The sequence below is a fragment of the Pongo abelii genome, chromosome 6 (genome assembly GCF_028885655.2).
Source record: "Pongo abelii isolate AG06213 chromosome 6, NHGRI_mPonAbe1-v2.0_pri, whole genome shotgun sequence".
NCBI lineage: Eukaryota > Metazoa > Chordata > Mammalia > Primates > Hominidae > Pongo > Pongo abelii.
In genome coordinates, this window is record NC_071991.2 from 141,759,576 (window position 1) to 141,777,389 (window position 17,814).

Below are 17,814 nucleotides of genomic sequence, written 5' to 3' on the forward strand. Positions count from 1 at the left end.
AATATGACACAACATGATTGTGCTGGCAGAGTAGCCATGGAGAGAGTGTTCTCCTCCTCTGTCTTGCAAAAGAGTAGAGTATTAGGCACTGTAATTACTGAAAATGATACGGATGACACTCTGGGAGTGGAAGTCAGTGCATGCGCCAACCTTAAATTGGCCCCCATGATGTCCTTGGTATGTAGAGTGAGCACTGCCAACACTGACCTGTAGGACTATTCTTTACTCTTTGCTAGGTAATGTAGACCAGTGCTTCTCACATGTCCATGTGTATATTAATCATTCAGGGATCTTGCAAAACTACAGGTTCTGATTCAACAGGTCTAAAGGAAATAGGCAGAGATTTGCATTTCTTATCATCTCTCATACCTTACTGATGCTGCGGATCCACAGACCACACTTTGAATTTTAATCATATAGAGACTCATTGTTAAATCTATGGTTCCCAAGAAAAATGAAGGCCAGGCACAATGGCTTACATCTGTAGTCCAGCACTTTGGGAGGCTGAAGCAGGAGGATTGCTTGAGCCCAGGAGTTTGAGACCAGCCTGGGCAACATAGTGAAACTCTGTCTCTACAAAAAACTTCAAACATGAAAAAATTAGCCAGGTGAGGTGGCACATGCCTGTGGTTCCAGCTGCTTGAAAAGCTGAGATGGGAAACTTGCTTGAGCCTAGGAGCTTGAGTTGCTGAGTTCGCAGTGAGCCATGGTTGCACCACTGCATTCCACCCTAGGTGACAGAGCAAGACCCTGTCTCAACAGGGGGGAAAAAAAAAGAAATGAAAAAAGAAAAAGTGGGAGAAAAACAAGAGTTGGAATGCTGTCTCACAGCTCTGATGTTTTCCCAGACCATATCAATTTTTCTTACCTTCTTGATGAACTCTGATTAACAGCCCTGCTTTCATCTGACTTGCTGTTTTGGTTTTTGTTTACTTTTTTTAACCTGTCTCTGTTTATTTGTTTGTTTTTAATTTTTGTAATCTTGTTGGGTCAAGAGAAGAGATTCACTACTAGGCACAGCCTGGTTTGGTCCTCAGATGACTGGCTCAGAGCCAGGACATCTGGATTCTCTAAAATATTGAAAAAACCAAAGGTGCTTTTCCTACTCCTTTGCTTATACTCACACAGTCACTCAACAATTTACTTCTAACAACAGATATGTTGAGGTTTTTCCCCACACACCTAGCAATCTGCAATGGACACCGACTGCATGCCCTAAAAATCAATTCAATTCTGACACTATCTACTGGGAGACAGTGCCAGATCCCACAAGCCTGTTCCCCCCACCCAACACTACAGATGGCAGTTGCAAGCCTCAGGTTGCGACCTGTGCTTCTGATCAACTGGCTATACATTGGGATTCTCATGACCCCCCTCCTTAGGCTCAATTAATTTGCTAAAGTGGCTCACAGAACTCAGCAAAACACTTTACTTAAGTTTGACCATTTACTACAAAGGATATTACAAAGGATACAGATGAACATCTAGATGAGAGAGATGCATCTGGTGAGGTATTGGAGAAGGGGCATGGAGCTTCCATGACCTCTCTGGGCACACCACCCTCCAGGAACCTCCATGTGTTCAGCAGTCAAGAAAGTCTGCAAACCCTGTTTGGTTTTCTGTAAAGCCTTCATTACACAGGCATGATTGATTACATCATTGGCCATTAGTGATCAACTCAAACTTCAGGCCCTCTCCCCTCCCCAGAGGTTGGGGTATAGCCTGAAAGTCCCAACCCACTAAACATGCCTTTGTTTTTGTGGTAACCAGCCCCTATCCTAAAGTTATTTCGGAGCTCCCTGCCAGCTGTCATCTCATTAGCATACCATCTAAGTCCATTTTGTGTTGCTATAACAGAATATCACAGACTGGGTAATTTATTTAAAATAGAAATTTATTTCTCAGAGTTCTGGAATCTGGGAAATCCAATATCAAGTTGTCAGCATCTGCAGAGGGCCTTCTTGCTGCACGGTGAAAGGTGAGAGGATGAGAGAGGGACAAACTTGCTTTTGTAACTAACCCAATCTCCACATAACAAATCCACTCCTGAGACAACACCATTAATCCATTCGTTAAGTCAGAGTTTTCATGGCCTAATCACCTCTTAGAGGTCCCACCTTTCAACACTGTTACATTGGGGATTAGGTTTCCAACTCATGAACTTTGGGGGACACATTCAAACCATAGAACATACAAAAGATACTCTTATCACTCTGGGTATTCCTAGAATTTTAGAAACTGTATGCCAAGAAATGGGGACAAAGACCAAATATATATTTCACAAAATTACGGGTTCCTTTCCCAATTTACCACCTACTCACTGCATGACCTTAGAGAAGTCACTTAATTCCTCTGCACATTGGTTTCCCCACATATAAAATGAAATGTTGGACTAGATGATTGTTAAGTTCCTTTTAGTTCTCAAATTCTATGCCTTTTTATTAACTTCCTAGAATGTATGTTGTTTTTCTTTTACATAGGAGACAAAATTAAATGGAATTTTTGAGAATAATTGAATATAACGAACTCCTGAGCCTCACAAATAGTAGGAATTCAAGAGTAACCACAAAATTAATTATTGATTTCAATATATTTATGCTGTATGAACTATGAATGGCATAAGACTTGGAGAACAAGGCAAAAGAAGTTTCACATTAACTGTCCTCTCTAAGGAAGTAAAAACAGTTTCATTACCCTATTTGAAAAAGATTAAGAATAACTTTCATTCACAGAGTTTCCCAGATCTGTACATTTGTGCTGACATTGCACAAGTGATATAATAATATTAATTCCTGGCATTTATTGAGTACTTGTTTCATATCAAACAGTGTTTTACACATATGCATTTATGTCTAATCTAATCTTCATAACAATTGCCAGAGGGAAGTACTACTATTATATGCAATTTATACATGAAAAAAATCAAGGCACAGAGATGTTAAGTACACCTCAGACAGCTAGTAGGTGGCACAGGAGGACTTTTCTCTAGGTGTTCCAAAGGCCAGAGACTATGTCTGTAACTATTATACTAAGTTATACCAATCTCCTCCAGCCTGGACGTATGGAGTCTTTTCTACCCATGATTAAAAGCTTGAGAAAAATGAGCCTGAATTTTTGACTGGCCTGAAATTTCACCTTAAGAAAGAGGATAGTAATGCAGCTAATATATTTTAACATATATGAAAAAACCAAAAGGGTAATACACAAATCCATGAGAAAAATGGACAAAAATATGTAGATACAGACAACAGAATAAACACAACATACCAATAAATATGACAATGTCATCTATCTCAATCAGGAAATCTACTTTAAAATGAGATACCATATTTTTACTCAGTAGATTGTGAGGGGAAAATGGTGTTACATGTGATGTTGATGACACTCACACATTGTTGGTGGAGGTATAAATTGGCACACATTTTGGATTTTAAAAACTGAAATTATTTACCCAACATTTAAAACACGCATATTAATTCTAAGAATCCATTCTTTTTTTTTTTTTTTTTTTTTTTGAGACGGAGTTTCGCTCTGTCGCCCAGGCTGGAGTGCAGTGGCTCAATCTTGGCTCACTGCAAGCTCCGCCTCCCATTCTACAGAAATACTTACATATGTAACTGCACAAAGAAATGTGTACATGGATTTGGTATTAAATTGATTTCAAAAATTCAAAAGATCAAGTGTTAATTAATTTTGAAATTACTAAATTATGAAAAATATGTTACACAGCTATTAAATAGGACAAGTATTATCTAAAATGAGCTGCAATGAAAATAGCTCATCAAATATAGCTAAATGAAGAAAGCAAGTAACATTTTTATAAGACTTTCTCATTTGTGCAGGGAAATCTCCTAGCTATACGTAAATTCATACACCTGTATATGTGTATGTGAGTACACATGTATGCACATGTGTGTTTACATATATCTGTATTTAATTTCATGATCTGGAATGATGCATATTAAGTAGTCAACAGAAGTTACTTTAGGCAGAGGAATGAGCTAAGAGAAATAAACACTTCTATGTTTTTCAATAATATTACAGGAAACATGTATTAATGTTAGAATTTTTAAAAAGCCTTTTCTCAAAAAACTTCTGGCCCCTTAAGTTCTCAAAACAGTACACATTTCTCATATATTTTAGTAAAAGCCAAAATTAAGCAATTATTAAAGGCAGTTTAGAATGTTGTTGGATTGTGCTAAATTGTATCAAATTGTTTCCTCAAAAATACCATTTTGTATCACTTACATTATTATTCAATATTAGGCTATGTTTAAGTAAGTTAACCTATATTATTAATTAAAATAATTTGCATGAGAAACCAAATAGCACACAAAATAAACCATGATTCCTCAGACTCTAAGATAACTGCATGACATAAGCAAAAAGTCAATATCTCATGCCATATGTTGATGCTTTTTATAGTATGAATTGATCTCGAGAGCTCCTAATACTTTAGCTTTAGAGTTACTAGCCCTTCCTCATTCCTCTCATCACCATAATAATGTTAAATAATGTATTAGGTAGAATAAACAGCAACAGGTAAACTCCCAAATCGCAGTGATTTAACAAAATAAAAGTTTACATCTTGCTCATGTAAAGTCCTAGGCAGGTATGACAGACAGCCTTCCACGTGGTGATGCAGGGACCCAGGCACCTTCCATCACATGGTCCCACCATCCTAGAGCCCTGTAGGCCTTCACTTCCAGCCAGTGATGGGAAGGCCAAACATGGAGGAGGCATACCCTCCTCCTCCACGCATGCCCTCCTTCCACTGCAGCGCTGGAAGCTGCACAAGTCTCTTCTGCTTGTATACTTTTTGTAAGAACATGACCCCACCTAAATATAAAAGGGCTGAGAAATGCAATCCCATACTGGCAGTTAAGTCCAGAGACAATTGTGCAAGGGAAGATGACCCCACATCTTTTAAGGAATTTGTCTTAGTTAAGGTAACACTAGCAGCTGAAACAAATAAACCCTAAAAGTAAGACCTTACAATTATTTCTCTTTTGTTCTCTGTTTCAAAGGGTTTCAGATGAACTTCTCCCCTTTTAACTCATAATTATTCATGAAATATAATTAAGAACATTAGTATTTTCACTCTTTTCTCATTTCATTTCTGTCATGCCATCCTGAAGATATATTTACCTATGTCTTGGCTGTTTCTCCCAACATTATTAGCTGCTTTTTTATAAAATATCTCTTATGATAATTTACTCTGTAAGGTGGCTAAATCCACCCATCTTATGTTAGCTTTTGTCTGTGTTACGCTCAAATGAACTCTGTGGTCAAATTCTACAAGTACTTTAAGCATAGAAGTTATAAATGTTCAATGAAATCAAATGCCCAGTGCTCGCAGATCATGTAAATATTTCTCATTTCAATTAATATTGGCTGTGTCATTTGTGTGCTGAGTTCTTTCATATACTTTTGTGTCATTTTTACTCTCATCAACATAAGTTATTTCAATTTAATTTTAACAGAATATTGACAATTTTGAGTTATAGCTATTGATATTCATGTTCCTAAAGGGTTTTTGCTAAGTTTTTGCTTGTGTGACATTCCCAAATGTTATACTTCCTTACTAATTATTTTCTATCTTTTTAATTTTTATACCCTCAAATGTGTGTTTATAACCAATATCCCTAAGGTGTTGGTTATATAGAAATGAATTCTCTAAATCCATTATTCACAGATCTTTCAGTTGACTACCTGCTCCCAAAAGACAGTTTCCTGATTTCTGCATACTGGCGTATCATGCAAACATCTGTAAGCATATCCATTTCTACTAAGATCGGACTGTTCTGTCTGTGTTATTTTCCTTCATATACTTTTACGTTTTGTATGTGTTTATTCTGACCACTTTAGAAGCTTAAGCTTCTTCAACTTGATGTGTGATAAAACATGTAATTTGAGGTGTTGCATTTCCTAAATTAGTTTGTTTGGCGTCATAAAAACCTTATATTTAACTTGCTTTAGCTCACATTTTCTGTTTTCTACCTTAAAATGACTTTTTCTAACTGATGTTCATATGATGAGGAATATGGAAAAAAGTTCTAAAATTGTTGTTTTCACAGGCTTGTTGTCATTTATATCTGTTGCACTTCACCAGGATGTGGAAAGAAAAATAAAGAAAAGATTCTAATGTTTATGGATGGCCTATTAGGCACTAGACTTTTCATATGATCAGGAGCATTTTTGTGTGTCCCCAAAGCAATTCACTGTGGACATATACAGCTGAAACACAGGTGAGCGTGTTCTCACACCCTGATTACCTGGGCAAGATTTTCCTTGGGTTTATACCATAACCCCAGCAGGTGAAAGACCACATTGTAATAAACTCATTAGTTTGTAAATTGCATAATTGCTTAATATAAAATTCATAATCCTCCTATGTCCAGTAGAAGAAAGAACTAGAAATAAACATGAGAATACCTTTGACCAGCAAATATCTCCACCCTCCAGGGAGAAGTAGTAGCTTCTAGGGAAGCCACCTTGGAGAGGGTCCTGTCTTCCCCAGAGGTGGGCTCTGAATCCAGCACTCTTCCCCTTTCAGAGTAAAGATTAGAGAATAATTCTAATACATGATCTACAGTGGTGGTTTGTGTCTTAGGAGACCCTCCCTTCAGGCAGGTTCTAATAAGCCCCACCGGGACACCTTGGCCCCTCCGTGGACTCCCCAGTCTGCTCCATGCCTCCCTCACCAGCTCCCCAAAGCATCTCCATACCTTGGAGGGTCACTTGGAACCAGCTAACTTTTCAGGGTCCTTTCTTCCCAGTTCTGCTGCAACACAAGTAACCCAGATTACATCAGGGAGAGGCTGAGCTACAGAGGTTCCTGCCAGGAGCTTATTCATTGTCACACTGGTCCTGCTTCCTGACAGGTTCACTTGAACCATCTGGAGATTGGAGAACAAGGGCAGTGCTGGGATTCAGGAATTCCAAGCATTCCAGGACTGTAATGAAAGATGTTGTCTCAGAGGTGTGCTCTGTAGCTGTCTGTGTTTCTTAATTGTGCATCCTGCTGGGGTTAAGAACAGAAATAGAAAAAGCCAATTGTCTTGTCTCTCCTTCCCCAAGGAGATGAGCATGCAGGAGGTTTCATGGCCCAGCTCCTCCAGTGATCCCTCAGCTGTCAACCAGGCTGAGCGCATCAGAGAATAACACCTCCTTTTCTGAGGATTCTGATACATTTTCAATCAGAAACAGAAGCAAAGATTCTGCAGCTCCCACAGAAACTCCCAGAAATCTTCAGGTGCTTCACTCTTCTGAGATCCTTGAGTCCAAATGTGGGAGCTAACCAGGTTGCTTTTTTTACTTTACCATGAATTCCTCCTAGACATGTTGTAGCTCCTGGTCTTCGTTAACTTTCACATCCACTACAAACATTGGTAAGGAAATTCACTCCTCTCTAAATATGTGCTGATTATTTTTCTGCAATGGGGATAGTTTGAGGGAAAGTTCATGCTAACTTCTTTGAACATATTACCACAAATAATGTAAGTACGTAGAGAATTAAGCTAATTTTTTTTATATGATGGAGAAGTAACTGCATGAAAGCAACAAAGCTATAAACATCAATGCCAGATTTAAATAAATAAAGAATACATCATCCATAAAATTAACATGTTGACTTCCACTGCTATAATCAAGACTACAAAATCAGCTTTAGAGGATCATGGTTTTAAGGGACTATTGTGAACCTTGAAGAGGCAATGCTTGTCAGGTTCATACAATCTTCAGGGCTACTCAAGAAATTGTTAAAGACTGATAATAACTGATCTCAGCTATTAAGTGTTCACTGCATACCGGGAATGTGTTCAATGTGTAACACAGATCATCTCAATTAATCTTCACAACTACCTCATAAAATAGGTACTATCACTTTTCTCCTTTTTAAAAAAGAGGAAATGAGCTTGGAGAGGCTAAGATATACACTCAAGGTCATATAACTAATAAATGTGCATCTGACCGCTAAGCCCATGGCTCTTTAATTGCTACTTTTTTGTTTCTTTCAGTGTTTACTCTGCCTGAGAACCTGATTCATAGTAGAATGTGGAGAGCACATTAATGTTTTGCTTTCTCATATTTAATCAAATTGATATCGAGTTCGTCAATAAATAATTATTGAACACCTACCATATTCCAGGCACAATATATAGTCAAATGTATTTCACCTTTTTAGTCACTTACTAGATCAATAAATCAAATGAATGAATGAATGCCTAAATATCTTTTTTCTTCTTGTTGTTTGTTTGTTTGTTTGTTTTTTACCATCCTTGGACTGAATCTGGAATTTCTGGCTTGCTTAAATCTTGCCTACTATAATCGGTATACTTGAAAGACACTACTATTTCTCCACCCACCCCCACCCCATAGTTTCTTTCATTCTATGTGATACAAAGAAAATCTCATTTAAACGCAAATGGATTAAATTCATCAAAGGATTGGAAAACCTGAAAGAAGATACTAAAAATAAAATTAAATATAACCCAGTTGCAAACATAATGTTCAGGCATTGTGTATGTTTTAAATGATATATATGTACAAGTTAGCCATTTAAAAATTTGGCAAATTATTTTATGACTAATAAATTATCCAACATCTCCATGATTTCTAAGTAAATATGTAAGACTGAAATCATTTCTTTGCACATGACCAAACCTGTCTACTTCAAAAAGTAAAACTTAAGATCTGATGAGCCAACAAAGTCCTAATGAGTCACATCATATTCTCTAAATAAAAGCTATTTTTAAATCATCAGGTCAAATAAAGTATTAGATGGTTTACTTCCAAGTAATAAGAATATTGGAGGCCAGGTGCAGTGGCTCATGTCTGTAATCTCAGCACTTTGGGAGGCTGAGGCAGAAGGATTGCTTGAGGCCAGTAGTTTGAGACCAGCCTGGACAACACAGTGAGACCCTATCTCTAAAAAAAAGTTTTTTAAAAAAAGGTAGCCAGACATGGTAGAGCACACGTGTAATCCCAGCTACTGGGGAGGCTAGGTGGGAGGATCACCTGAGCCTAGGGAGGTTGACGTTGCAATGAACCATGATTGCACTCCAGCCTAAGTGAAGGAATGAGACCCTGTCTCGAAAAAAAAAAAAAAAAAGACAAAGGAGTGTTATGACTGTATTAGTTGTAACAAATATTCTTTTTTTCTTTTTCTTTTTGTTGAGTCAGGGTCTCACTCTATTGCCCAGGCTGAAGTGCAATGGCTCTATCATAGCTCACCACAACCTCAAACTCCTGGGCTCAAGCAACCCTCCTGACTCAGCCTCCCAAGCGGCTAGAACTACAGGCATGTGCCACCATGCCCAGCTACTTTTTTTGTTTCTGTTTTACTTTTTTTTTTAGAGACAGGGTTTCACTATGTTGCCCAGGCTGGTATTAAACTACTGGCATCAAGCAATCCTCCTGCCTCAGCCTCCCAAAGTGCTGGGATTACAGGCATAAGCCACCACACCCAGCCTCAAATATTTCTGATTCTTGGAAATAAATCATCTAATACTTTACTTGACCTGAGGATTTAAAAATAGCTTTCATTTTAAGAATGTTGTGTGACTCATTAGAAAGGAGTCTGTCAGCTCATCAGATCTTAAGTTTTACCTTTTGAAGCAGACAGGTTTGGTCATGTGTAAAGAAATGATTTCAGTCTTACATATTTACTTAGAAGCCATGGAGACACTGGTTAATTTATTAGTCATCAAATAATTTGCCACATTTTTAAATGGCTAACTTGTACATATATATCATTTAAAGCAAGTTTGTCCAAATTGCAGGTGGCCCAGGACAGCTTTGAATGTGGACCAACACAAATTTGTAAATTTATAAATGTGATTTTTTTTTTTTTAAGTTCGTCAGCGATCGTTAGTGTTAGTGGATTTTATGTGTGGCTCGAGACAATTCTTCTTCTTTCAACATGGTCCAGGGAAGCCAAAAGATTGGGCACCCCTGAAAGTATACACAATGCCTGAATGTTATATTTGCAACTGGGTTATATTTAATTTTTTTTTTTTTGTCTCTCCTATCACTTTTGCCAACCCTTTGGTAAATTTAATCCATTGAGTTAAGTAAGATGTTCCTTGTATCATGTAGAATGAAAGAAACTACGGGGGAGAAAAAGAAAATTAAAGTGTCTTTCAAGTATTCAGATTATAGCAGACATTCCAGATTCAGTCCAAGGACGGTTAAAAAAAAACCTATGCATTCATTCATTTATTCATTTGTATTTATTGATTAATTTGTTCACACAGTAGTATTTACTGTCAGGATACAAAAGTGAGAGCACCTTTTCCTTGTTCACAAGGAGTGTGTTAACAACCCAGTCCTGTAAAAGAAATCAGGGTTTCAACCCACGTGGCAATTGTCCTTAAAGAATCTGAGTGTCTTCACTAAGCTCTCCTTTCTTCTTGACTCTCTATCTAGCTTTCAAAGAAATTCATACTTGTGCATAGTGGATTTTTTTTCTTTGTATAATCATTTGGGAAGTTACAAAAGGAAATAATGAAGGACTAAATACAGAAATGAAGTTTTTTATGAGATGTAGACTGGGTACATGGTTCATGCCTACAATCCCAGCACTTTGGGAGGCTGAGGTGGGAGGAGCACTTGAACCCAAGAGTTTGAAACCAGCCTGGGTGACATAATAATACATTGTCTGTACAAAAAATATTTATTTTTAAAAAATTAGCTAGGTATGGTGGCATGCACCTGTAATCCCAGCTATTTGGGAGGCTGAAGGGGGAGGATCGCTTGAACCTGATATGTCAAAACTACAGTGAGCCGTAATCACACCACTGCGTTCCAGAGCAGGTTTCACAGGGAGACCCTGTCTCAAAAAAATAAATAAATAAATAAATAAAGATTTTTATAAGGTGTAAATTCAAATGCATTTCACAACCAAATATTTCATATGCTTTGTGTGTTTTCCAATTAAATGTAGAAGATTGGCCTAGCAGAGTATTTTTTTAATAGAATCCTGAAAAAAAAAATATAAGCCTTGGTCATGTGTTATGAAGTTACAATATTCACTAGAATTTATTTGTGTCTTGCTGATAATGATCAACAATTTATTGATTATGCTTATAAGTATACAATCATTTGTTACCACTGGAAAAGGATCCAGTGGGAATGTTCTTTAGGGTTCCAATTAGATTAGTGTTTTAACTTTTTCTTTTCTAACTTTTAAGTTCAGGGGTACAAATGCAGGTTTGTTACATAGGTAAACTTGTGTCTTGGGGGTTTGTTGTACAAATTATCTTATCACCCAGATATTAAGCCTAGTACCCATTAGTTATTTTTTGTGATCCTCTTCCTCCCCCCACCCTTTACCCTCTGATAGGCCCCAGTACTGTGTTGCTCCCCTCTATGTGTCCATGTGTTCTCATCATTTAGCTCCTGCTTATATGTGAGAACATTAGGTATTTAGTTCTCTGTTCCTGCATTAGTTTGCTAAGGATAATGGTCTCCAGCTCCATCCATGTCCATCAAAGGACAAGATCTCATTCTTTTTTATGGCTGCATAGTATTCCATGGTGTATATGTACCACATTTTCTTTATCCAGTCTATCTTTGGTGGACATTTAGGTTGATTCCATGTCTTTGCTCCAATGACAGCTGGACCAGGGACTTATCAAAAGCAGCACATTTCCTTAATCCAGAGAAGTTCTCCTTAATCCACAGAAGCTTTTTCTTCAGAGATAAGCAGGTTCAATGGCTCAGCCTCAGGTTATTTTTGCCTAGCAAAGGCACTAACAAAAACATTTGCACTGGCAAAATACTGGATTTCTACATGGTATATTGAGGAAAATGTTATCTAGGACTTAAGGACAAAAACCCAAATATTATTTGGCACATCACCAATTCACAAATACCAATTACCTGACTGACAATTTATTGCTATAATAATCTGCAAAATAAGGAAGTCACTAAACTAGCTCTTTGCAAAACAATGTTTTAATTAGCCACCTGTAAAGTGTTTAGCAATTCTTATGTTGCTGAAGCACAACTAATTTTTTATGAATGGTCATTTCTGGTGTTTTTGAAAGATACTTCATTTAAATTTTTTCTCCATAGTTTCTTTCATTCTACATGTAAAAAGAACATCTTACTTAAACTCAAAGGGATTAAATTTACCAAAGGGTTGGCAAAAGTGAAAGGAGAGACTAGAAAAGAAATGATATATAACCCAGTGGTAAACATAACATTCAGGCATTGTGAATGTTTTAAATGATATGTATGTACAAACTAGCCCAGAAAAATCTAATTTCTACAAATTGTATGAGTTGTTATTCAAAACCAGTTTTTGGTAAATCAGTAACTGTGCATCAATCAGTAGATTAACTGCCAAATCAACAATTATTGGTTCCTATTTATGACCCATTGTAAAATACAGATTGCAATTAGAACCCATTTGTAGCACACCCATTAGTTCCTTCTTAGGAACCCAAACAATCACAATGTCATTAAAGTTGCTTTTTGTCTTTCTACTTCTTCTATTATTATATGAACTGCTCCACAGTGCAAAGGTTGATTTCAGATGTTGAAAGCAAAATAGTTGATATTTCTACTGAGAAATTGGGATTACATCATCTTTTCTTCTAGGACTACTCTAATTCCCATATTTGGAGTTCTTCCATTACTGATTATTTCTACACTTCAGGAATTCTCTTAGTAATTTTTATATGTGCAGCTGCAAGACAATCCTTATTAGATGGTCATTTTACTTCCACTTTTGGTACGACATTCTTTCTTCCCATATGTGTCAATGGCTCTATGTATCCTATCGTTGGTGACACAATCCCTTCTATAACACTGGATACTTAAAATCAGTAATTAACTTAATGTGTAGCTCAATCACTAATGTTAAAAGTTTATCTTTTAAAAATGACTAAATTCATAAAATAATGTCTAGGTGTTTTTTGACAATCTGGCCCTAAGTGATCTTTTTCTTTTTCACAGAGAAATGGGGGAAAATCAGACAATGGTCACAGAGTTCCTCCTACTGGGATTTCTCCTGGGCCCAAGGATTCAGATGCTCCTCTTTGGGCTCTTCTCCCTGTTCTATGCCTTCACCCTGCTGGGGAACGGGACCATCCTGGGGCTCATCTCACTGGACTTTAGACTGCACACCCCCATGTACTTCTTCCTCTCACACCTGGCCGTCGTCGACATTGCCTATGCTTGCAACACGGTGCCCCAGATGCTGGTGAACCTCCTGCATCCAGCCAAGCCCATCTCCTTTGCAGGCTGCATGATGCAGACCTTTCTCTGTTTGAGTTTTGGACATAGTGAATGTCTCCTGCTGGTGGTGATGTCCTACGATCGGTACGTGGCCATCTGCCACCCTCTCCGATATTCCGTCATCATGACCTGGAGAGTCTGCATCACCCTGGCCGTCACTTCCTGGACGTGTGGCTCCCTCCTGGCTCTGGTCCATGTGGTTCTCATCCTAAGACTGCCCTTCTGTGGGCCTCATGAAATCAACCACTTCTTCTGTGAAATCCTGTCTGTCCTCAGGCTGGCCTGTGCTGACACCTGGCTTAACCAGGTGGTCATCTTTGCAGGCTGCGTGTTCTTCCTGGTGGGGCCGCCCAGTCTGGTGCTGGTCTCCTATTCGCGCATCCTGGAGGCCATCTTGAGGATCCAGTCTGGGGAGGGCCGCAGAAAGGCCTTCTCCACCTGCTCCTCCCACCTTTGCGTGGTGGGGCTTTTCTTTGGCAGTGCCATCATCATGTACATGGCCCCCAAGTCCCACCATCCTGAGGCGCAGCAGAAGGTCTTTTTTCTATTTTACAGTTTTTTCAACCCAACACTGAACCCCCTGATTTACAGCCTGAGGAACGCAGAGGTCAAGGGTGCCCTGAGGAGAGCACTATGCAAGGAAACTCATTCCTAACTGGTGTGACATTTGACTCTCCCTCCTCAGTCATCTCCTGGAATCTTGGTACTAAATACCACCTAAGTTCACTACCCTCTTTCTATCTGAGACTGAATGAACCAAGAGACTCTGCAAAGCATTCCTTTTTCCTGCCTGGGAAGAATTTAGTTTTTGGTGCATTTGTTATACTTAACATTTTTTAATTTAACCACTTATTGAGTTGAGAATGTCGGGGAAAGATTTATTTTGTATGCTGCTGTGAGTCCAGAAGTTTAAAACAGACACTCCACCTGTGTCTTAGTCAGGTATGCTCAGTAGTAGAGGAACAGCAGTTATTACCAGATAGAGTCATATCTATAAAAAGTTTTTAAAAATACAGCCACAGGCAGAGACTCCAGAACCCATTGATACCTCTATCCATTTTCATCCTCATTTGGATGTTTCCCCTCAATTGTACTTCCTCCCTTATAAGCAGTTAATGTACCTAAGTGCCTACTTCAGCTTGGAGGGAAATTGATTTTTATAAAATCCTACAAACTGTCTGACAATTTCTGTTGTCAGAGAGAGTAAATCCATAAACATTCAGCTGGCAATCCGAAGAAATTACACAACAAAATCCACTTTCCAACCTGCCCTGAGATTGTGATGGTCATTTGTTTCTACTCTTCTCACCTCCTCCAGGGGACTGTCTATGATTCTCTCTGAATAAGCACATGCTCTTCACTTAGAGGAAGTTAGTAAGTACCACCACACAACTTTTTACTGCTGGGGATGAATGGAAAGCCCCACACAGAGACAATTCAATGGAAAAAAGGGTTTTAATAATAATGTTAATAGTTAGCAATATTATAAATTACTCTGTGCCATCCACTGCACATTGACAGGTACTTTATAGAGATAACCTCAGTTTATCATTATAGTCAATTCATTTCCCATTATTATCCCATTTTATAGATGCAAACTTTAAGCAGATGGAAAATGTTAGACTCATACCCAAACAATCTGGCCCCCAAGCCTTCTTTACTTAACCAGGACAATGTGGGACTTTATTAGCAACATTTCAAATTAAGAATAAGTCTAACCAATCCTAATGTAAGATATGTTAAGTGAATGTGGGTTTCTTCACCATCTAGAATGCGCCATGATGAGGCCAGGAGAGTCAGAGATTATTTATGGAAGGCTTCTTATCCTGTTTGACGAGTTCTATGGGCATGGCTGCAAAGGAGGTTAAGAGATTCAGAGGAACACAGAACACAGAGAGAGTGGGAGTGGAGGCTGTTCTCAATGAGATTAGAGAGTAAGTTTAGAACTGTACTTGGTTCTGGGTGGTAAGATCCAGAACAAAGACATCTCTAGTTCACATACAACACTCACATGCTCATGTACATGTGCGCGCGCACACACACACACACACACATATACACAGAGCTTGGTGAAGCACTATTCCAAGAACCTTACAAGTAAGAGCTCTTTAAGTCCTCATAAAAACCCTATGAGGTAGAGACTATTACTACTATTTTTAGGTGAGAAAACAGAACTATAGACAGATTGTATAATTTAACCAATGTTCCCAGCTAATAAGTACCTAGTCCAGAATCAAACTTAGGCAATATGACTACTGAAACCATAATCGTAACCATTATATAAAAATCAAAGAGATCATGAAAGTTCCAAAGATGAAGAGGAGGAGAGATGAAAAGCAATTTTCAATCTCTAGCCAAAGACAGGCATTGGGATCCAGACAGAAAAGTACTTAAAGCTGGGGGGAAAAAAAACAAAAACCCAGTTTTTTTTATACTGGTGCATGAAATGAGATGAGGTGGTAGCAAGAAGGGACTGTGACCCCACGGGTCAGAGATGGAGGAGGAGCCTCTTGACGGGCAGGATGGTGAAACCAAAAGCAATGGATAAAAGTTTTAAGTTGATGGCTCATCAATTGAAAAACATTAGATAGTGTTTTTGTAAATTATCTAGCCGGGCATGGCAACATGTACCTATAGTCCAAGCTGTTTGGGAGACTGTGGTAAGAGGATCACTTGAGCCCGGGATTTTGAGGCTGCAGTGAGCCATGATCGCACCACTGCATTCCAGCCTGGGTGAGAGTGAGACCTTGTCTCCAATAATAATAATAATAAAATAATTAATTAAATTTTTTAAAATTACCCAAATTACAAATTGGATATACAATTTGTAATTCCATTGCTGCCGAACAGTTTTTAAATGGTTGTTTAGTTTCATGGCAGATACTGCATACTGCATTGCAACTAACACTGGGAAGGGATACATTCAAGTGGCAGGACAAAGGTGAGGAACTCTAATACCAGGGGTAGGTTTCAAGGGATGAATGCTCCCCTGGTACCAGAGGAGCAGCAGGAAATCATGGTGTGCAGAAACCATGCTCAGGCAGTTGCTTGTGTGGACACTAAATTCTGTGTGTGCAGTCCTCTCTTAGGCTTGGCCCAGGCATCCAGGAAGCCCACGATGCTGCCTACCCCTTAAATACACAAAGTGCGTACCAGAGGCCCTGGTTCTAGTTCCAGGTGTACCATTTGCTAGCTGTGTTTTTTGCAGAGAAGTCCTTAAACTGCTTAAGCTTCAGTCCTTCATCTGAAAATTATGCATATGGAAGCTGTTTAGGACACCCCAGAGTGCCACTGAAAACCAAAAGCAAGATGCAAATGGACACATCTTTTTTTTGAAGACTTAAAAGTGCTATGTGAACATAAGATAAACTGTTATTATTACCATGCTGTCAGAAGTTATTTTAATTCTGTCAGGATTGCTAAACTTTCTGATCTGGAACCAAAATTGCTCTTCAAACAGGAAGAGCATTGGTGCTGGTAGGTCACCTATGCCTTTGCCCTCATGGCTTCCCCATGTCCCCCCTAGAGGCACAGGAGGCCACTCACTCTTGGAGGGCACAGCCAGACCAGGAGCACCAGCTGCGGCCCAGACTCAGGGAATCTCTGTGAGTCAGCTGGCAAAGGCTCCCGGGGAGCCTCTCTCTCTTTGAATCTGGTCCTAGCCCGTTCACTTGGAAAAAAACAGGAGACTTCTCCCAAGGTCAAGGAATTCAGATTTTGGTTTTGGTTTCCAACTTTTTGTAATCCTCAACCTGGGATTTACAGTACATGTCTCAATTATGTTTCATTCATCTCTTCACAAAGGGAAGGACAAGAATTGGTTCATCTCTTTACACCTATACATTCCTAGCACAGAGTGAGTACTCACAAAAAACATGTGGAATACATAGAGGACACTTTAACTATCTGTTGACCCCATTTCCAAGTTTTCAGTGTTGAGCCATCTTCTGATTTCTAAACTTCTTTAAATCCCTCTAATTTTAGGTTATACTACAGTAGAAATTTAACCGTAGCTGATAATTATTGAGCACTTACTATGTGGTCGGCACTACATAAAATGCTTTAGAAAAATTCTTACATCAAATATGTGGAGTAGGTACTAATACTATCCTAACATTAAAGGGGGGAAAATAAAGTTTAGTGAAATTAATTAATTGATTCAAGGTCACCAAATCATTCAGTGGTAGAAACATGACTCAAGACCAGGCAGTCTGACTGTAAATAAACTCTGAGCCACTCTCTTGTAGAGGACCTCCTGATATTCAACTCCTGAACGGTTGGCAACAGGCCTGTTCGTAGTAGACACTCAATAAACTTTGACTAAATGAACAAATGAGTGGTCATTGTGTTCAAATTTCTACTCACATCATATAGGCCTAGGGATGTGTTACCCTTTATTCTTTTTATTTATTTATTTATTTATGTGAGATGGAGTCTTCCTCTGTTGCCCAATTTGGAGTGCAGTGGCACGATCTCGGCTCTCTGCAACTTCTGTCTCCCAGGTTTAAGTGATTCCCCTGCCTCAGCCTCCCGAGTAGCTGGGACTACAGGCGTGGGCCACCATGCCTG

At 38.7% G+C, this 17,814-nt stretch overlaps 1 protein-coding gene across 1 annotated transcript; it reads left to right on the top strand.

Moving 5' to 3' along the window:
* The first annotated feature begins 12,963 nt into the window (after nt 1-12,963).
* On the top strand, nt 12,964-17,578 carry LOC100438019 (olfactory receptor 2A1/2A42). The gene has a single exon (XM_054559948.1). It carries the CDS (start codon nt 12,968-12,970, stop codon nt 13,898-13,900), a length of 933 nt encoding a protein of 310 aa, XP_054415923.1. The 5' UTR covers nt 12,964-12,967; the 3' UTR covers nt 13,901-17,578.
* Nucleotides 17,579-17,814: the final 236 nt, after the last annotated feature.

What these genes read in the sequence shown, in the direction of transcription:
- LOC100438019 (XM_054559948.1), top strand. Translation starts at nt 12,968, where the DNA reads ATGGGGGAAAATCAGACAATGGTCACAGAGTTCCTCCTACTGGGATTT.